At 39.3% G+C, this 23232-nt stretch overlaps 1 protein-coding gene across 1 annotated transcript; it reads right to left on the bottom strand.

The window, feature by feature from the left end:
* Positions 1-341: 341 nt before the first annotated feature.
* On the bottom strand, positions 342-21023 carry EIF1AX (eukaryotic translation initiation factor 1A X-linked). The gene is made up of 7 exons (XM_081221635.1): positions 20784-21023; positions 11745-11828; positions 9297-9400; positions 8159-8209; positions 5959-6040; positions 4717-4808; positions 342-1741 (listed from the first exon to the last, which is right to left on the bottom strand). The coding sequence occupies exons 1-7, from the start codon at positions 20797-20799 to the stop codon at positions 1736-1738; spliced, it is 435 nt and encodes a 144-aa protein (XP_081077761.1). The 5' UTR covers positions 20800-21023; the 3' UTR covers positions 342-1735.
* Between the last annotated feature and the right edge of the window lie 2209 nt (positions 21024-23232).

Here is a 23232-nt window from a genome sequence, read left to right as displayed (position 1 = left end):
TGTGGAGGAAAGATCTACATATACCACAAATTTACCAAAACACTTTTATGTACAGAAGCCTAAATATCTCAGGAGGTTTAGATTACCGACAAAGATGATCACTAAGTCAATTCTTCAAGGCTGGTTCCTTACGAGTACTAAAAACCAGTCCACGGTCTCAGACGCATCCCACCTAGCTTAAGTGTTCAGGGACTCCATAGAGTAAGAAACATCAACTGCAATTGTCCACTCTTAGTTTCTGTTTTTTGATTTAATGTTTTATAGTACCTCAGATTTTTATTCCAGAGTTTGCACACTTAGGAAAGGAAATTATACTAAGCATGGGATCAAAGATGTGATTAAAAAAAAAAAAAAAGATGTGCTTATTTTCTGAAGCCATGTGAAGGTTTAATCCTCTGTGTATTACTTTTCAACACTGAAGCGTTCTCTGGAGACCAGTAGAATAAAAGTTTCACAAGCTACATGAAGGATTTCTTTTACAGTTGCATACCACTTCAATGTGGCTTGTTAGGTCTAACTAGCCCTGCCCTTAATTTCATCTTACTAGAGTTGATAATGAAAAACGAACAAAGGGTAAATCTAAATTCCCAATAAAATACAAGCAAAAAACACCTGTACACACAATAAAATACATCCTAAACACAAAGTAAGGGTATAATATACTCTGCAGCATGAGACTGTCTTTATTATATTTCTCCACTGTATGTAGTTCTTCCATTCAGAAATTAGAGACCATCTTTTCATTAAGTTGTTATTCCTTCCTCTTTCCCCAGCTTAGGGATACTTTCCCAAAGGCTTAATTTGTACAAACTGTTATGAAATTAAATTTTCATTTACACATAACTTAAGTGTTTATAAAGCACTCAAAATTGTAGCTCACACGTATATGACTTCTGAAAATAAAACGACACTTTGAACATAACCTTTTTGTTCTGCAAAAATATTCTACATACATGCATATGATCAAAACAATCTTTTGTTGTTTGGGAAATTTCCTATGCACAGTAAGTTAAAAAAAAAAAAGGTGACAACTGTATCAGTATCTCCAATGTTAAGATAACTTGGTGCCATCTAGTGTTTGATTTCTGCAACTACCAACTTTACAAATTCAAAACTGCTATTAAAACTCAGGTTCTAAAAACCGCCTTTTTTGTTGATGTTTATAGTGGCAAAATAAGATCATGAAAAGAATGTATACAATATCAAAATTAGTATAAAAATAGCCACATGCTACTTAAATATGAAAACCAGACCAATCATTTTTGACTTCAAATGCAGATTTCTGCCTCCATTAAACTGTACCAAAATCTCAACGGGACATTCATCTAAGTAACTGGAATATACAAAAACTCATTGTACAGTAAACAGGCTAGTCAAAACTAGGGCTTAATTATAAATCATAATGCGTGTACGGCAAATGATTTATTCAAAACATCCATTTACTTACTGGAAGTGGTCAAAGTGGGAAAGGCAATAATGCATTTTTTTTCTCTTTTAGAAGAGCAGATGTGGTCTTTTACCCACAAGCTCCGTCACATCAAAAGACCAAAGTGGGTTTAACATTTAAGAGTATTCAGCATTACCAGTTTTTAAAGAAATACCTTAGAAACAAATCATTCTGCTTTAACAAACTGCACTCATGCTAATGAAAATTTATTCTTTAACGGGTCACAGCCAAAATCCAAATTGTTGAATAATCCTCAAAGAAAGTGGAATGTGAAAGGTTGAGTTCGACTTAGATCTGGAAGGAAAAAGAACATCAGATCAACCAAAAGAAGAATTTTTATATTCCAACAGTCTATCACATGTAAGGGACACATGCACCCCCTTAGGCTATCTGGGAAACAAATCCAGTTTGAAGAGGAAATTCTGAACACTAGGTTTTTCTCAATTCTGGTCTGCTGTCATTGAACCTTTACAACATCCTTCAGAATGCTATACGTTATGCAGAATATTCTCAATAAAGTTTACCATCTCCCTTTTGCGCTACTGATTAGAAATTTATTTTGGGGGTGGGAACAGACACAGGGAGTGTTACTTCCTTGAGAAACGGAAAAGTGACATACCAAATTCTCCTCCCAGTCAACCTGGTTATAGGAGTGAAGCCTAGAACACATATAAACCATTTGGAGAAACACCTTAGGGAAGAAGTAAGATTCTCAGGTGATAAACAAAGCGACCCTTACGAAATGTCCAAGATAACTCAAATTCCTTTGATAACTACTATCTTCACTATCCCTTACTGCCAGCCTCAGTTCTGAAGAAGCACTGGCACAAACTGAGAAATACTTTTCTTAGAAAAGCTTAACCCTATCTAGATCCTCACCCTATCACCTCTGTGTATGTGGCTTCATACTGAGGTATGTACTCTGACTAGGTTATTTCCTTAAAAAGGTCTTCTACCCCAGCTAAGCTGTCAAAATGTTGGGATCACCCCTTAACCTATTAACACAGTAGTAGTTCCATGTCAGGTTCTTGTCACAGAGTATCATCGATAAATCTACTGTCCAAGTGTCATTAACAACTTAGTCACAAGAATCCTCTGGCTCAGGGATTTCCAAAGGGAGATGACATAAAAAATAGAATGATATGGTTCTGAAGAACCTACGGGCAGGACAGGAATAAAGACACAGACCTACTAGAGAATGGACTTGAGGATATGGGGAGGGGGAAGGGTAAGCTGGGACAAAGTGAGAGAGTGGCATGGACATATATACACTACCAAACGTAAAATAGATAGCTAGTGGGGAAGCAGCCGCATAGCACAGGGAGATCAGCTCGGTGCTTTGTGACCACCTAGAGGGGTGGGATAGGGAGGGTGGGAGGGAGACCCAAGAGGGAGGAGATATGGGGATGTATGTATATGTACAGCTGATTCACTTTGCTAAACAGAAGAAACACACCATTGTAAAGCAATTATATTCCAATGAAGATGTTAAAAAAAATAGATTGATGGATTTATTTCTTATCCCTTTTCATTTTTCTATTTTAGGGTATGCTCTGAAATACAGTACTGTATGTTTAAAAATTCATAAATGCAAATACACACTGGAGATATGTACTCAAATTTTCTTTAATTCATCATGTATTCTAAAATGGTTTGGAGATGCATCAAAATGTAAGATGGACTGAAGGATGAATAAAGGTATAGACAGATATGTGATAAACCAAGTACAGAAATGTTAATTATAGAATCTCAGTGGTAGGTATCACTTAATTCAGACTTCCCCGAGACCAGCCTTTGTTTTTTTTTTTTCGGTTGGGTTTTTTGTTTTTTTGGGTTTTTTTGGCCGCACCATGTGGCTTGTGGGATCTTAGTTCCCTGACCAGGGATCAAGCCCAGGCCCTTGGCAGTAAAAGCGCAGAGTCCTAACTACTGGACCGCCAGGGAATTCCCAGCCTTTGTATTTTTGAAAAGCTCTGGTAATTCTGTTGCACAAACAATCCCGGTCAGGAGCAACTACTCTAGGTATACTAAAATTTCATCTTTGAATAAAATCAAACATTAGTACTATTATTTTTAGATTTATATACACAGGTGTTTCTGAACTACATTTTTACTTAAAAGGGTTTAAAAAGAAGAGCCCAACCCAGATTTAAGAGTAACTTACAATATCACCCCAGTTATTAAATAGATTTATATTGCCAGAAACTAAGTTTGAACTTCATTTAAATATTTTAACAGCAGAAGGGCAATGAGGCACTTATTCTTGTGAGCATTACTGTTTTACTGTGAGAAAAAACAACACATTTTCCTCAAAATTAACACACCAACTCCAAACCAAGAGTTTGTCAATAGGGCATATCCAACAGATAAAATAATATAACTGGCAAAAGGCCTCAATTTTAAGAGGGCGCTTTATTTTTTTTTTTTTTGGTGGCCGCGCAGCACAGCTTGTGGGATCTTATTTCCCTGACCAGGAATTGAACCCCGGCCACCACAGTAAAAGCACCGAGTTCTAACCACTGGACCATCAGGGAATTCCCTTTAACAGGGCTTTTAATGTTAATGTTGTAATTCCAACACTTCATATGAAACTGGTTCAAACAAGATTATTCTTCTAACATACTAGTGTTTCAATTAAGAGAAGGCACGTTTGTATAACACAGGGAATATAGCCAATTACAGTAACTATAAATAGAGTATAACCTTTAAAAATTGTGAATCACTGTGAACTTCCATGGTGGTCCAGTGGTAAAATTCCGTGCTCCGAATGCAGGGGGCCCGGGTTCGACCCCTGGCCGGGGAACTAGATCCCAGATGCATGCCACAACTAAGAAGTCCGCATGCCACAACTAAAAAAAAAAAAATTCCCACATGTCTCAACTAAAGATCCCGTGGGCCACAACTAAGACCGGGCACAGCCAAAATAAATAAAATAAATAAATATTAAAAAAAAAATTGTGAATCACCTTACAGTACACTTGTAACTTATATAATATTGTACATCAACTATATCTCAATAAAAAAGGCCTGTTTCTTTGATAAAATCTTGTATTTCTCATAATTGTCTGCTAAATTTCTTAATAGTTATCTCTCTAGACACCGTTAACTTAAGCAAGTTGAGATTCCAATGCCTAGCATTCATATTGCCAAAGCAAATATTGACCTTTTTAGGAAGAAATACTGAAAAAGATGATAAAATTCTCAAAGCATAAACAGTTTGACTAGCACAAACAAAAGTTGAAAAACTCAAGGTGAAAAACACTACTTACATCATCAATGTCTTCATCATCATCTCCAATGTCATCAAACTGGATTTCATCATCATCTCCAGGACCAAATGTATCGGTTTCATTGATTTTAGCTAAAGAAACAATAACAAATATACTCATATAATATAACCAAGATGTTAGTAAAATGAATAAATTGCCCACTAAAAGAAGTGGTTGGATATCACATGTTGAAGTATAAAGGAGACTCTTACAAGTCAAACTTTTAATTTAAGTTTCATTACCAAAAAGATCCTCTTAACTTCTACCTAACAACCCTAGTATATAGAACAGTACTTTACACAACAGAATCTCTAAGTCAAAATGGAAACAATTTTCTTTTGCTCACAAAGGTATTTTTAGTGAGGCAGGCTCTAATTACACAAATTCTAAAGCTATTACAACTTCCAGCTACACTTCAAAAAACGTCTGAGCACATGCTAACAAGCCACAAATCATCAGATAAACTCATCAATCAGAGAAATTTGGTCAAATCATGCTTATCCCTAAATAACAAAAATGAACCAGGAAGTGCTAGTCCTCTTCCCAGATATATTAGCATTTCCTAGATTGGAAATGCCAAGTAAATAATTTCAGCAGGATTTTCATGCTCAAGTAAAATTATAGTTTTCTTGATAATATGCAACAGAACCAAAAAATAACTTCCAAGCGAAAAATGTAGCCTTACAAAATAGTATGTAAAGTCACTTCCCCTTTGATGAGGTCATGAGAAACTTATTTTTATTTAAGTTTTATGCGTTAAGAACGCATAACTTTTGTACTGCAGGGGAGAAACAAAAAACTTTGATTTAACAAAATCCTACGGATACTATGACACTAGGATAAGATGAACTGAAAACTGACTTTTTAATAAAAATCGACAACAGTACCTAATTGTTATCCTTGCTTCACATTTAAAGTAGATGAATAATGACAGTCTCTTTAGAAAGGAACTTTCAAATAAATACTATAATAAATTTATTCCGTTGACTGGCATTACACAGAAGTTTAGGGCTTATAAAGGATAATTCCTCACCAAAAGTATATTTATTAGGAACAGAATCCCAGTTACTTTTCTCTTAAGGTGTCTAGTATTATGAAGTACAGGCAGGCATACTTGGAATGAATCACGTAAACTCAAAACTAAACATGCAAAATCCACAAAATTCTACCAAAATTCCTTCATCTAAATACCACCAGATACTAACACCATATAACAGGTTAATGTAATATCTCAGACATTACCATGTTCTGGAAGTTCGCCATATGCCTTCAGACTTCTAGCCTCATCTGCATTGTATTTTAAAATTACATCAGCTTTATTATCCTTAAAAAAGAGACAAATAAGATTTACAAATGATTATGCCAAAATATTATCCGTTATTTCATAATTTCAAACTGGACAGAAAATTAAATTTCACTGTTGTGTTATAAACTCCTCTCCTTTTTCTAAAAATTTAAAGTTTTCTCCTACCCTCTGAAAAACATCCTTGGGTTTAACCCAGTATAAAGAAGCTTGCATGCATAAATGAATAATGATCAACAAGCTTAGGGAAGACAGTTATAGATTTCACTTCAATAAGAGCAGAACTGTACAGACCCAATCTTTTGGATTATTTATAGTTACCCTTTGATTAGAAGTCTTTTGAAATACAAAAATTCCCTGGGGCCGTAATTTACAGGTGATTAAATACTCTAATTCAAAAATTGAGACCGGTATAATGACCCAAGGAAATTATTATACCTTTCCACGTATCAGTGGTTCTTAGGGTACAAATCCATCAGAATCTCCTATGGAGCTTTTACACCTCCTAAAGACAGATAAATTAGGAGATGTGGAGTGAAGCCCATGAATGTGTATTTGTAAAAGATATGGGTATTTCTGATGCAAGTGTCCCACTGAAAACTAATGCTTCAGAATGTTCACACTTCCCCATCCGAAAGGAATCGGACTCAGTTAAGGAAGAAAAAAAGGGTTGAAGCTGATTGTTTCAACTTCAAAAATTCTTAAAGGCAACGTAAGCGATCACAGTGATCCAAGAATGGTGTGATTCAGACCAGCACTTATTAAAACGGTAATGTGTACAGAAGCCCAAGGGGATTCTGGTTAAAACGCACATTCTGATTTAGGAGGCCTGGGGTGAGGTCCAAGAATCTGCGTTTCTAACAAGTTGCCAAAAGCTAGCGATGCTACTGGTCCCTGTACCACCCTTTAAGTGGCAGGAGCATAAAAGAAGGATCATGGGAGATTAAGAATTGGAAAACTTAATGTGGCTGTCATTTTATAGTATGAATGTTACACCTTTCAGAACCTTGATTTCCTTATCTGTCAAACAGGGAACTAACTAATTCTTCCTACTTCTGGGGTTATCTTTAGGATCAAAAGAAGAAAATGGACATTAAAATGGTATGAGTTTAAAGCAGGCTATCTCAACCTCAGCACAGTTGATATTTTGGGCCACATAATTCTTTGTTGTAGGGACTGTCCTGTGCATTGTAGGATGTTTAGCATCCCCCTGGTCTCTATCAACTAGATGACCAGCCCTGACCCCTACCCCCAGGTGTGAAAACCTGAAATGTCTCCAGACACTGCCAAATGTCCCCTGGAGGAAAATAATCACCCACAGTTGAGAACCATTGATTCAAGGTAAAGATTTTAATTCTTTATTCTAGAACATATATTTAAAAAAATCAAAGTACGATCAAAGTTATAAAAATAGAAACACGATCACTCAAAATATAAATACATGGTGATGAGTTCCAATAGGTGGAAACCAAATGGATTTCATAGCCCTACTATGAGTAGAGTCTCCAGGTTGAGATCATGAAGGGCAACTACCACTTTCTTCCTAAGTGCTCATCTAAATTTAGAGCACATACTTTTATCATGGTTTGTACTGCAATTACTTGTGTGCCTGTCTTACCCTCTCCACTACCAGGCCATAAGCATTTTGTGAGATGACAGCTTGACTCATTTAGTTGTATCCCCTAGAGTAATGGTTTCCAGATTTTGATTTCAAGACGTATAAGTTAAAAAAAAAAAAAAATGGGGGCAGGCATTCCAACATAAAATTATTTTTATCTTGCCAACTAAGAACACCAACAAAACCACCACAATATAGTATCCCTCATTCCAAAAAAGGGAACTTTTTAAATATCAAAAAGGGAAAAAGGACTATTTAGCTTCATGAAAAATTCATACTGTCTGTGATTCTTCTATAGTGAAAATGCAGACTCTACAGACTGGCATTTGGGAAACATGATCCCTGGGGTACCTAGCACAATGCCTAAGACAGAACTGGCCCTTAAGAAATGTTTGTTGACACAATGGTGAATAGCATACTGGCCTGGAACTGGTCAAATACGGTTATGACTTATGTTCTAAACATTAATTGCTCATAAAATTCAAGCAAGTAAACAATGAAAATTTTAATTTTGTTTTTACCTGGTAGTCCCGTAGACCAACCAATATGATGTCTGAGGTATTTATCCAGACCTATAAAAGTAACAGGAGGTTACATTTAAAATAAAAATAATCAGTCAAGAGCAATGTTGAGTCAGTCTTCCAATAAAATACACATACTATTCAGCCAACTGTGGGTAAAGTACCTGTATTTAGAATGAGGAAAAAAAACTACAGTAAACAGCTGAGCCACTTTCAAATTTTCTATAATTTGGGATATTAGAAAAATAACAATCTTATTTAACTACTTGACAGTTTAATAATTCCAGAGGACTAATGATTAGTTTAGATATTAAGGGATTCTTAATACTGAACCCCTCTAAGTGGTTAGTTATCCATTACAACATATGTGAATAGTAAATTAGGAATGTGGTTTTATCTCCCTCCCTTCCTCCCTTAAACCCACCCAAATACACACAGGAAACAGAACTCCTTTAGTTTGGTAACATGAGCATTAACAAGACAAATTTTTAAAAAATCATAAAGCCAGGGATGGAGCGACTTTTAAACAACCTGATCAATAAATCTGCCTGAACACCTACCCTGATGAGAAATGAATCACTACTTTCCAAGGCAGCCCATTCATGATCTCAATTCAGGAAATTTAACATTAATACAACACTTACTTACTGTAATTCACATTCAAATTTTCTTAACACTCCTTACAGCTATTTCCCCCACCCTCAAACCAGAACCCAAACAAGGGCCACCTACTGCATTTAACCATTGCGTCTCTTTAATCTCCTTTACATTGAAATAGACCGCCCTGCTGTTTTTTTTCCATTCATGACATTAACATTATATATATTAGCAGTCAGGCCATTTGTTTTGCAGTGTGTCCCTCAATTTGGACTTGTTAATTGTTTCCTCATGATTAGATTCAGGTTAATCATTTTGGGGCAGGAATACAACATAGGTGATATAAATGAGTCTTTAGACAGATACCTGTGTAAAATTACCACCAAAGATCTTGCTGTTTTGACTTAGAGGTAAATGACTGTTCTACTGAAATCTTTTGGGAACTTACAAAAATGAGGTCCTTGGCCCATAAAAAGCTTAGAGCCATTTTTTTCCCTTAACCATAATTTTATATTAAAGTAAAACAAGTCTCCACACTTACCTTCTTTCTCAGTTTCCCTCTGATGTGACATAACCTCTTTACACCATCAAAACACATCGCTTCTAATCGTCCATTTCCCAACATTTTGATTACTTGAGCATACTCTGGAGGAGGGAAAAGTAAAGGGTACAGGATATTGCTGAATTTTTGATAAAAGCAACTTAAAAGTCCACATACTGGGGCTTCCCTAGTGGCGCAGTGGTTGGGAGTCCACCTGCCGATGCAGGGGACACGGGTTCGTGCCCCAGTCCGGGAGGATCCTGCATGCCACGGAGTGGCTGGGCCAGTGAGCCATGGCCGCTGAGCCTGCATGTCCGGAGCCTGTGCTCTGCAGCAGGAGAGGCCGCAGCAGTGAGAGGTCCGCGGACCAAAATAAATAAATAAATAAATAAAGTCCAAATACAATTGATTAGAGCATACAGGTGTGTTGGTTAGGAATAAGTATATGCAGTAAAATAAGTATAAGGGAGTGATAAAACACCAAGCTAGTTAATGGCAGAGCCAGAACCAAGACTGTGTAATGCCATTTCTATGACAAGCTGTCCCTGCTATCAGAAATATTTTAATTACCTACTCATTTTGAGTTAAGTGGACTGTCCACTGTCTTCATGACTGTATGCTCTACTTCTGGAGATCAAGGTGGCCTGTCCCAAAATGTACACTAAAATGTATCTCATCAATCTCTCACTTTGGATCCTCGCCCAGTTTTGGTCTCCTTTCCCTCAGAAGAGGCTAACTGCAACACAATTTTTGGTACACTGGCAAACAGAAAGCAGCTTATATGTTATTAATGTCTTTGTTAAATCAGAATATCTTAGTGATTATTCTAAAGTTTTTGTAAAGCTGGAAAGATGTTCCCAGACAAAATGCCAAACTTTTAATCAAAAATCTTTCCAAAAGGGTACCCAGGAAGCCACACTGCTTCACTGCCACTTGAAAAACTGAGATTATGAGCAGTGGCTTGCACACGGGCCGTCTCTTCTGTCATTAAATGACAGAAGACCAGAGGTGGGGGGGGGGGAGTCGCTTCAGAACCTTTAGTTTACTCAAGTTGTATGCAAGACTGATCCCCAAAGAGGACATCCACCAATCTGTAAATACACTGAAACAAAACTTTCAAAGGCTCAACTGTGGTGTTGACAAGTGGAAGTGAGTTACTCAGACTACAGTGAACCTAGCACCCACCTAGGGCCTCAACGTGGTTGGTCGATTTAAAGGCAGCCTCTCTTCCAAAGTGGGGGGAAAACATGAAAAAGGAAAAGTAATGGCAGTCAAAATAAAATCAACTGCTAAAGGAGGCGAGAATCAAGGGTAAGAAATAAAAGGGTCTTTTAGCCAAATAACATGTTTCATCTTTAGTGGCTTATGTACTCACGGCATGAACAAATCTACCAAGTTCTATAAAAAGATAATTAGAAAAAGTTCTTTGTTAAAAACTGCTGGAAATTACTGGGATAACTAGAAAAATTTAAATATGGACTATATACTAGATAAATAATATATTCACATTAAAATACCTGAGTGTGATAATCCTACTGCAGTTATGTGAGAGAATATACTTGTTCTTAGGAGACACATGATGAAGTAAGTAGTAAGGGAAAAGTATCATGTCTTCAACTAACTTCCAAATGGTTCAGGAAAAAAACACACACACACGCACACAAAGATGAAGGGGCTAAAGGAATTCATGGTACTTACACTGCAACTTTTCTGAAAGTTTGAAATTACTCAAAATAAAAACATGGGAAATGGGGATATATATATACGTGTAGGAGATTCACTTTGTTATACAGCAGAAACTAACACACCATTGTAAAGCAATTATACTCCAATAAAGATGTTAACCACCACCCCCAAACCCAAAAAACCATAACTCTCAAAAACCAAAACCAAAACCAAACCAAAACAAAACAAAACATGGGAAACTAGTGTTATGTATCTGGCACTTAACAAAAATCTTAATCAGTTTGAAAAGGTCAACGGTTCAGTTTCATTTTATTATATTTTATGAAATTACATGTAATTTACATGCCTCAGATGCATTCCTCAAATACCCATAGTCTACTGAACATACTATGTAGTACCATTCGCTATCAAAAAAAGTCTACTAAGTCATGGAATTGTCAACCATAGCTTTTGAGGCTTAATTCCCTCTGAACTGTTCAATTCATTCCTAGTTGTAATATGAGTGCTCACATAAAACAGTGAAACATACACATTTACAGAAATGCCATCAATCCTCAGTGCACGCCGAGTACACCAAGAAATAACTACCAGAAGAAAGGCTCTGGAGAAGTGTGGGGGATGAGAAATGGAGAAGAGCAAAAGGGGACATGCAACTGTTTGCTCAGGATTATGAACAGTATCTCTTTTATGTTGAGAAATTGAAAACCTTACTTAAGAAAGAAAACTATTACTGAAAGAAACCTAACTTACGAAAATGCTTACCTTGCCCATCTTCTTTGAACACCAGCTCTCTTTTTTCAGATTCATTCTCATTCTTACCTCTGCGCCTATTTTTACCTCCTTTACCTAATGGTTTTAAAGAAAAAGACATTAATTATCTGCAAAACAGAAAAAGAAACTAAACTAGGGCTTACAAAATGTTCTTTAAAAGCAACTTAAATTATAAGAAGTACAACCTACTATGTGTAAAATAAATAAGCTACACGAATATATTGTACAGCACAGGGAATATCATATTTTTAATAACTTTAAACAGAGTCTAATCTACAAAAATACTGAATCACTATGACGTACACCTGAAACTAATATAATGTTGTAAACCATACTTCAAACAAACAACAAAAACCTGAAAAAAAAAAGAAAAATTAAAAAATTCACCTAATTTGGTCATGTAACTCCAATCATATTAAACATACACATATTGTCACTTCCCTACCCTTCCTGGAAATCCCTTTTGGGATACTGCTGACATAAAATACAAACAAACCAAAAGGAGGTATCATAAACATAACGACTACTTGGTTGAGTACTCTGCTCAGTGAACTCCTCCTACAGTGGCCCACAAGGACCAAGGAGGGATATATAATGGATCACGATAAATTTTATAAAATGGGGTCTCTCTTGTACCTGCTTCCCCAAATGAAAGGTCTATGTGCAAAAAGAAGATAATTGGGCCGGGGCGGGGGGTGGGGGTGGGGGTAAAGTTTTATCAACTGGAAAGGGACACTGATTTTCTGGCAGTAGAGGGAGAGCAACAAGTCTGGCAACCCTGAGAGCTTACATTTTGTCCTATAGCTGTAGGATACATCAAGCAAGTTAAAAAGCAAGGTACTTAGAAACAAATGACAATGGAGACATGACGACCCAAAACTTGCGGGATGCAGCAAAAGCAGTTCTAAGAGGGAAGTTTATAGCAATACAATCCTACCTTAAGAAACAGGAAACATCTCAAATAAACAACCTAACCTTGCACCTAAAGCAATTAGAGAAAGAAGAACAAAAAACCCCCAAAGTTAGCAGAGGGAAAGAAATCATAAGGATCAGATCAAAAATAAATGAAGGAAACGATAGCAAACATCAATAAAACTAAAAGCTGGTTCTTTGAGAAGATAAACAAAATTGATAAACCATTAGCCAGACTCATCAAGAAAAAAAGGGAGAAGACTCAAATCAATAGAATTAGAAATGAAAAAGGAGAAGTAACAACTGACACTGCAGAAATACAAAAGATCATGAGAGATTACTACAAGCAACAATATGCCAATAAAATGGACAACCTGGAAGAAATGGACAAATTCTTAGGAATGCACAACCTGCCGAGACTGAATCAGGAAGAAACAGAAAATATGAAAAGACCAATCACAAGCACTGAAATTGAAACTGTGATAAAAAATCTTCCAACAAACAAAAGCCCAGGACCAGATGGCTTCACAGGCGAATTCTATCAAACATTTAGAGAAGAGCTAACACTTATCCTTCTCAAACTCTTCCAAAATACAGCAGAGGGAGGAACCCTCCCAAACTCATTCTACGAGGCCACCATCACCCTGATACCAAAACCAGACAAAGATGTCACAAAGAAAGAAAACTACAGACCAATATCACTGATGAACATAGATGCAAAAATCCTCAACAAAACACTAGCAAACAGAATCCAACAGCACATTAAAAGGATCATACACCATGATCAAGTGGGGTTTATTCCAGGAATGCAAGGATTCTTCAATATACACAAATCAATCAACGTGATACACCATATTAACAAATTGAAGGAGAAAAACCATATGATCATCTCAATAGATGCAGAGAAAGCTTTCGACAAAATTCAACATCCATTTATGACAAAAACCCTGCAGAAAGTAGGCATAGAGGGAACTTTCCTCAACATAATAAAGGCCATGTATGACAAACCCACAGCCAACATCGTCCTCAATGGTGAAAAACTGAAACCATTTCCACTAAGATCAGGAACAAGACAAAGTTGTCCACTCTCACCACTCTTATTCAACATAGTTTTGGAAGTTCTAGCCACAGCAATCAGAGAAGAAAAAGAAATAAAAGGAATCCAAATTGGAAAAGAAGAAGTAAAGCTGTCACTGTTTGCAGATGACATGATACTATATATAGAGAATACTAAAGATGCTACCAGAAAACTACTAGAACTAATCAATGAATTTGGTAAAGTAGCAGGATACAAAACTAATGCACAGAAATCGCTGGCATTCTTATACACTAATGATGAAAAATCTGAAAGTGAAATTAAGAAAACACTCCCATTTACCACTGCAACAAAAAGAATAAAATATGTAGGAATAAACCTACCTAAGGAGACAAAAGACCTGTATGCAGAAAATTATAAGACACTGATGAAAGAAATTAAAGATGATACAAAGAGACGGAGAGATATACCATGTTCTTGGATTGGAAGAATCAACATTGTGAAAATGACTCTACTACCCAAAGCAATCTACAGATTCAATGCAATCCCTATCAAACTACCACTGGCATTTTTCACAGAACTAGAACAAAGAATTTCAGATTTGTATGGAAACACAAAAGACCCCGAATAGCCAAAGCAATCTTGAAAACGAAAAACAGAGCTGGAGGAATCAGGCTCCCTGACTTCAGACTACAATACAAAGCTACAGTAATCAAGACAGTATGGTACTGGCACAAAAACAGAAATATAGATCAATGGAACAGGATAGAAAGCCCAGAGATAAACCCACGCACATACGGTCACCTTATCTTTGATAATGGAGGCAAGAATGTACAGTAGGGAAAAGACAGCCTCTTCAGTAAGTGGTGCTGGGAAAACTGGACAGGTACATGTAAAAGTATGACATTAGAACACTTCCTAACACCATCCACAAAAATAAACTCAAAATGGATTAAAGACCTAAATGTAAAGCCAGACACTATCAAACTCTTAGAGGAAAACAGGCAGAACACTCTATGACATAAATCACAGCAAGATCATTTTGGACCCACCTCCTAGAGATATGGAAATAAAAACAAAGATAAACAAATGGGACCTAATGAAACTTAAAAGCTTTTGCACAGCAAATGAAACCATAAACAAGACGAAAAGACAACCCTCAGAATGGGAGAAAATATTTGCAAATGAAGCAACAGACAAAGGATTAATCTCCAAAATTTACAAGCAGCTCACTGCAGGTCAATAACAAAAAAACAAACAACCCAATCCAAAAATGGGCAGAAGACCTAAATAGACATTTCTCCAAGGAAGATACACAGATTGCCAACAAACACATGAAAGAATGCTCAACATCATTAATCATTAGAGAAATGCAAATCAAAACTACAATGAGATATCATCTCACACCGGTCAGAATGGCCATCATCAAAAAATCTACAAACAATAAATGCTGGAGAGGGTGTGAAGAAAAGGGAACCCTCTTGCACTGTTGGTGGGAATGTAAATTGATACAGCCACTATGGAGAACAGTATGGAGGTTCCTTAAAACACTACAAATAGAACTACCATACGACCCAGCAATCCCACTACTGGGCATATACCCTGAGAAAACCATAATTCAAAAAGAGTCATGTACCAAAATGTTCATTGCAGCTCTATTTACAATAGCCAGGACATGGAAGTAACCTAATTGTCCATCATCGGATGAATGGATAAAGAAGATGTGGCACATATGTACAATGGAATATTACTCAGCCATAAAAAGAAACGAAATTGAGTTATTTGTAGTGAGGTGGATGGACCTAGAGACTGTCATGCAGAGTGAAGTAAGTCAGAAAGAGAAAAACAAATACCGTATGCTAACACATATATATGGAATCTAAGAAAAAAAAAAGGTCATGAAGAACCTAGGGGTAAGGTGGGAATAAAGACACGGACCTATTAGAGCATGGACTTGAGGATATGGGGAGGGGGAAGCGTAAACTGTGACAAAGTGAGAGAGTGGCATGGACATATATACACTACCAATCGTAAAATAGATAGCTAGTGGGAAGCAGCCGCATAGCACAGGGAGATCAGCTAGGTGGTTTGTGACCACCTAGAGGGGTGGGATAGGGAGGGTGGGAGGGAGACGCAAGAGGGAAGAGATATGGGGACATATGTGTAACTGATTCACTTTGTTATAAAGCAGAAACTAACACACCATTGTAAAGCAATTATACTCCAAGAAAGATGTAAAAAAAAAAAAAAAAAAAAAAGCAAGGTACTAACTGCCTGAACTTGGAAGTAACCAAGATGTCCTTCAGTAGGTGAAAGCATAAACTGTGGTACTTCCATACAATGGAATACTATTCAGCAATAAAAAGAAATGAGCTATCAAGCCCCCAAAAGACATGGAGAAACCTTAAATGTATATTACTAAGGGAAGGAAGCCAATCTGTAAAGGCTGAATAGTATGATTCCAACCATATAACATTTTTAAAAAGGCAAAACTATAGAGAGTAAAAAGATCAGTAGTTGCCAGCTGGGGAGCGGGGAAGGAAGGACAGGTGAATAGGTGAACAACACGGGATTTTTAACGCAGTATGGTACTGTAATGGTGGATACATGTCACTATATATTTGTCAAAAATCCATAAAACGTACAACACAAAGAATGAACCTTAATGTAAACTATGGACTATCTATAGTGGCTCCTGGCCCCCACAGTAGGGTATCTCTCCACAGCATTTTGTTCCCATTCTAGAACCTAAACCACATTGGCAGACATTCCAAAAGACGGAAGAAAGGTGTTAAGTGGTAGCGATACTAAGGGACTCACGGGAGGAGCCTGGAAGCAGCAAAAACAGGCTCACAGCCCAAACAGAATAAAGAACGTGCACCTGGCCACTGCAAAGACAGACTCTTAACTTCTTGAGTCATGTGCGCTTACTCTGTCCCGGGGGCAGTCTCACAATGCTCTGTGCTACGTTCGGCAGGCCTCCACAATGTCCTGACCCACCCAGAGCCCTCAGAGATCATTTCCTAGAAAGAGAAAAGTATCCTCTGCTTCAAGCCACCAACCATGCCAAATCTTCAAAGCAGAGTGGGCATTAGTGCAAGTATCACACCTACTTTGTTTACTGAGTTACATACTTAGTTGGAAAATTCTTTGAATCAATCACTCAAGAGTAATCCAAACATTCCTAAGGACTGGTGATTTTAAAACTAAAAGTAGTAACTTCTTTAAAGTGTGGGAGCACCTTACCCCAACTGCTCTTCATAAGTGGGCCCAAGGCTACCTTTTTTCCCTGAGGTAATAAACTGATAGAGTCTAGAGGATTCTAGAGGAAATAAGCTGCTAAGAATCAGTCCAAATCAAGTCATTCAACACACAGTTAGTGGCAACTTATACCCTTACATGTGTAAACATCACTAAGATCATATTCACAGGCTTTGGCTTTTCCAATGAATAAAAACAGAAAAATAATCATGAATTTATTTCACATTAGTAAACCTCATCTCATAAAACTCGGAAGTCTTGAAAAGTACTGTTCCTCTAAGATAACAACTAAAGATAACAGATGGGTTTTACAACTATAGGAATGCTAAACACCAAATTCAGAATGGTGGCTACCTCCTGGAAGAGATGAAGAGAGGGAGGCGAAGGGGATTGGGAAGGGGAACACACAGGGCTTTAACTGAATCTGTGTTGTAATTCAAGTTCAGAGTAATGGGTTGATTCCCAGGCGTTCACTGCATTATTTTAAATTTTTGTATCCCTCATGTGTTATTTATAAAAGAATGATTCATTGCTTGTCAATTTACCATAATTAACCATACCCTGATCATCCCCTTCCCTATTTTATTGCCATGTAATGAAATGAACTTTAAAGGAGGTTTGTGAACTAGATGTGTTTTAATGTAGTTCAGTCCCGTTGGAACCAAAGGAGAGCCTATTATTCACCTAAGGGTGGAGTCAACAGAAGGGAGGTGACTTAATCCAACAATTATTTACTGAGCATCTACTAAGTGTCAAGTGCTAGCAACCCAATGTGGCTTCTCATTGCAGTGGCTTCTCTTGTTGCAGAGCATGGGCTCTAGGCGCGCAGGTTTCAGTAGTTGTGGCATGTGGACCCAGTAGTTGTGGCTCGCGGGCTGAGCTGCTCCGCGGCATGTGGGATCTTCCCAGAACCAGGGCTCGAACCCGTGTCTCCTGCATTGGCAGGCGGATTCTTTACCACTACACCAACAAGGAAGTCCGAATCGCTCACTCGCTTTAAAGTGGCTAACTTTATGTGGTGTGACTTTCACCTCAATAAATTAAAAAGTATAGTATACGATATTAGGTATATTATATACGTACATTCTAGACACCCTTGAGACAATAGGGTAAATTTGAAAATGGACTGGATGTTGGATGATGTTAAGAAATTATTGTTAGAAATTTAGCATTGATAATGCAACTATAAATATGTCCCTCTGCCATTTGGGCCACTGACACCGCAAAAGCCCGCCCTGAGCTGTGGGCCTCCGGGAACCCCATCCAGCCAGAAGTTGAGCACCTGTGCTGGTCCTGCAGCTTTCCTCTCAGAGCTTCCCCACCCCCACCCTTCTCCTTGGCCTGCTGCTGCCTGTTAGGCCCTGCCGCTGGGAGGCTGCAGAGGGCAGGCTGGAGCAGAAAAGGGGATTTGCTTCTGGGTTTTACTGGCATAAACTCAGCAGCAGTCTTCTCCGGGCTGTAACTGCTTTCAGTGGTTGCAGATGATTCCCTTTTGCTTTGCCCCAGAACCAACCTCACAGAGTCCTCAAGGACCCTGCTATCGACAGCGCCCCCTCTTTAGAGGTCTGGGCCCCTCCTCCAAGTTTTGTCAGGTTTGTTTACTTGTTTTTCTTTAATTGGAGTATAGCTGATTTACAATATTGTGTTACGTTTCAGGTGTACAGCAAAGTGATTCGGTTATACATACATATGTATATATCTAAATTCTTTTTTCCGATTCTTTTCCATTATGGTTTATTACCATGAATTCAAAATATTGAATATAGTTCCCTGTGCTCTACAGTAAATCCCTGTTGTTTTTGTCAGTCTTAATAATAACAACCTCTCTCCTTTTTTCCCTCCAGTTCTAGGAGCCATAGCTGTTTCTAGCAATTGCTACCTTAGGGTGGTTCCCTTTTTGCCTTTTCAGCTCTCCAATACATGGGTTAACCAACCTTTATATTATAATGATTTTTTTTTTTGATGTGGACCATTTTTAAAGTCTTTATTGAATTTCTTACAATATTGCTTGTTTTATGTTTTGGTGTTTTGGCCGTAAGGCATGTGGCATCTCAGCTCCCCAACCAGGGATCGAACCCGCATGCCCTGCATTGGAAGGCGAAGTCTTAACCACTGGACCACCAGGGAAGTCCCCTATTCTTTATATTAAATTTTGTCTGTGAAAATAACTTTAATTGCTATCTTTTGACAGGACATAACTAATGCATCAACTGCAGACAGTTTTTCATTATATTTGCTTTATAGCTTATTGTAGGTCTGAAATCTTTCATTCTAATATTTTCATTTTACCATTTTAATTAGCAACCAAAAAATACAAGGTAGCTAGGAATAAACCTGACAAAAGATGCACATGAAATGTAAGGAGATATTAAACAACACCTAAATAAAGGAAAGATATACTACATTCATGCATGGGAAGACAAATATCCCTAAAGATGCCAATCTTCTCCAAACTAGATACTACTTCTCCAACAGAAGTATCTAGCTTGTGTCTTCTCCAATAGATACTACTATTGCCCTTCAGAACTTACAGTCTAGTGAGGAAATCGGGAATCTCATCGCCAGAAATAAAGGTGAAAATAAGATACCTAATGAATGGATCCAGTTACCATCTCAGAGGGGATAAAAGATTATGTAGGTTACAAGAAAACCATGACTTTGAAAACCCTATTTTGTCACCCCGTCTTTACCAGAATAATTAGCAGTAAAATACTTGCTACAAAAAGGAACTGCAAGGAGGAGGGCAGTGAGGTGGAGTGCCCTGAGAGAGCTGCACCAAATCTCGCACAGAACTGCAACCAAATACACCAAGGAATAAAAAGAGTGACAGCTACAAAGAGGAAATGAGGTAGAATGCCTGGAGCCAGCTGTGAAGTAAAAAAGAGAACAGAGTAGGCCTGGGTCAGGGCAGGGGTCTCAAAGATGACTAATCAAAGGAAACTTGTGGGTTGTGAAATACATGCCTCTCCTGTAGGAAAATACCTTTTCCCCGTTTCGACTTCCACAATTTCCTTTGAGAAATTGTAAGAATACTGAAGACAGAAACACCGTTAAGTCTTAAAAAAGGAGAATTTCTTTAGGACTGTTCTGCTTTTACCTAGATTAGGCCTTCCATTTTGCAAATTCCAAATAAAATTATCCTCAAATCTGATAGTTTGTGAATATATGGCCTAAGAATGGAAGGAACTTAAAGGTCTTTACTCCCATCACAATATATACCGATCTGGAGCAAAAGTAGAAAACTTGGCTAAATATGGAACAGGTGTTCTGGGAAAAAGAAAACCCCGTAAAAGGATGGGTAAGAGTAAGTCTCTAGAGAGGAACCTTAATGCATCAAGGTTTTGTCCACTATTTACAAAACAGAGAGGGAGTAGTCTCAACAATACCCAACAACTGCCCATAAAGAATTCCACGCAGGAGTACCTGATGGCCACTTAAAACAGGCATCACCCTTTGAAAGTTAAGAACTGCCGGGAAGGCCAAAGACGCCCATTTGCGAAGCCCAGGCGGCCACGGGGGAGGTCTCCCCACAGGTCCCTATAGTGCCGGGGTCAGTCTGGCGCGAATCTGGAGAAGCACACGTTTTCCCGCAGGAGGCCCTACAAAAATGGCGTCGGCTCCACCCCACTGTGACCAAACTGGAAGACAGCAGTAACTTCCCAGCTCCTCTCCCGAGCCCAGAATCGCGTCCGGATCGCCCAGCTGCGTGCAGGCAGGGCGGAGAGGAAGGTTACTGCCGCCTAGGAGATCCGGAGGTCGCGTGCAGAGCCGGGGAGACCGGGCCGAGCGGAGTCGTGGTCCCGGGGGGCAGGCGGCATTACCTTTATTCTTAGGCATGGCGGTGACGACGGCCTCGCTGCGTCTCCGACTCCTGGCGGTGTGTGGTGTGTGTGGGTGGCGGCGGCGACTCCTCCGAGGGGCGACGAGTGGGACAGCGTGACACGAAGCAGGCGAGGGAGAGCAGGTCGCGGGCGCGAGAGAGTCTAACGGCCGAGCTTTCCCGCGCGTGCGCGAGAGAGTCTAACGACCGAGCTTTTCCGAGATTCGCCTGCGCCCACGCAGAGCCGCGACAAATGGCGTCGCGATTGTTACGTCACTTTTCCCCGCCTCCCAACGCCGGCAGGGCCCGCCCCCCCCTCCCGGCCCTACGGCGCAGGCGTGGCCGACTGACGCCTATTGTTAGAGCGGAGGGAGACGCGGTTCCGGAGCGTTTACCGCAGTGCCAAACCCCTTGGGGGACTGGGCGGTGAGCAGGGAGAAGGCGGAATCCGGGAGGGAGTGGGCGGGGCCCAGGCACCACAATAAAGGAAGGTTCTGGTAGCGCCCGCTGCTGGCTGCTTTGTGGCAGACTGGCGTCTCAAGGTATTGAGCTGCGGGCTCATTAACTCTAATCTCAGTAGCTCAGTCTTAACTTGGCCCAAAGCGTAATATTTGCATGACACCTGATATTACTTTATAAATATCTGTGTTTCCTACCTCACTGTAAACCTTATTTGGCAGAGATCACATCTCTTGCTTACTATTACCAGCATTTAGCAGAATGTCTGGCACATAGTAAGTGCTCAACACACGGGAAGGGAGGGGAGAAGACAAACTAAGGGCTGCATTGTATCCTCCCAAAATTCGTATGTTGAATTCATAACCCCCAATACCTCAGGATGTGACTTTGGAGATAGGATCTTTAAAGAGGTAATTAAATTGAAATGAGATCATTAAGGTGGGCCCTGATCCAATATAACTGGTGTCTTTATAAGTAAGCAGAGATTAGCACACAGCACAGAGGGGAGCATCGCATGAGTAAGAAGGCGGCCATCCTAGAAGCCCAGGAGAGAGACCTCAAAAGAGACTAACACTGCGGACACCTTGATATCAGACTGGTAGCCTTCAGAACTGTGAGAAAATAAATTTTTGTTGTTTAAGCCACCCAGACTGTGGTACTTTGTTTATGGTAACTTCAGCAAACTAATACAGCTGACTATGCAGGGTGAATAGCTTTATTTTTATTTATTTATTTATTTATTTATTTTGCGGTACGTGGGCCCCTCACTGCTGTGGCCTCTCCCGTTGCGGAGCACAGGCTCCGGACGCACAGGCTCAGCGGCCATGACTCACGGGCCCAGCTGCTCTGCAGCGTGTGGGATCTTCCTGGACCGGGGCACGAACCCGTGTCCCCTGCATCGGCAGGCGGACTCTCAACCACTGCGCCACCAGGGAAGCCCGATAGCTTTATTTTTAAGTGAGCTTATTTTTATCTTTAAGTAAGCTTATTTTAAATAAATCACCTTTCTGAAAACATTAGCATTTCAACATTTTCTAAGGAGGTGGACATACCTAAGTGACAGAGAAATAAAGTACAGTTGTCAAACAAAGTGGTTCTCTACCACGGACATTTGACAGTGTCTGGAGACACTTCTGGTTGTCACATCTGGAGAAGGAAGGCCGTGTTGCTGGCATCTCGTGGGCAGAGGCCAGGGGTGCTGCTAAACATCCTACAGTGCACAGTACAGGCCCGTCACCCCTAAACAAAGCATTACACAGCCCAAAACATTATTAAGAGTTGAGGATGACAAACCCATGACAGATGCACTTCTTAGAGGAAATGGAAAGATCCGGGTTTCTCTTTTCATTTGCAGTATTTTGCAGTTTACACGATTGAGGATGAAAGGATATCTATAAAATTTATTTAAATTTTACTTCCAGGCCAAATAATTGTGAACTTGGGCTTTGGAGTTAGAGAGACCCGGTTCAAATTCAGCTCTGCAGCAACTTATTACTGTATGATCTTGGACAAGTTACTCTTTTTTTTTTTTTTTTTTGCGGTATGCGGGCCTCTCACTGCTGTGGCCTCTCCCGTTGCGGAGCACAGGCTCCAGACGCGCAGGCTCAGCGGCCATGGCTCACGGGCCCAGCCGCTCCGCGGCACAGGCGATCTTCCCGGACCGGGGCACGAACCCGCGTCCCCTGCATCAGCAGGCGGACTCCTAGCCACTGTGCCACCAGGGAAGCCCTGGACAAGTTACTCTTTACCTATTTATAATGCTCAGTTTTTTTCAGGAATCAAGACTTCAATCAAATTTTCATTTTATTTATTTTGGCTGTGCCACGCAGCTTACAGGGATCTTAGTTCCCTGACCAGGGATCAAAAACGGGTCCCCTGCAGTGGAAGCTTGGAGTCCTAACCACTGGACCTCCAGGGAATTCCCCAAGTTTCCATTTTAAAAGTGCTAATAATATTTACTAGCGGAAAGAAAACGAAAAATTCTTCTCTCT

This window comes from Mesoplodon bidens, assembly GCF_964165515.1.
Source record: "Mesoplodon bidens genome assembly, chromosome: X".
Lineage (NCBI taxonomy): Eukaryota > Metazoa > Chordata > Mammalia > Artiodactyla > Ziphiidae > Mesoplodon > Mesoplodon bidens.
The sequence above is the reverse complement of the archived record's forward strand: the minus strand, read 5'-3'. Positions and strand labels throughout refer to the sequence as shown.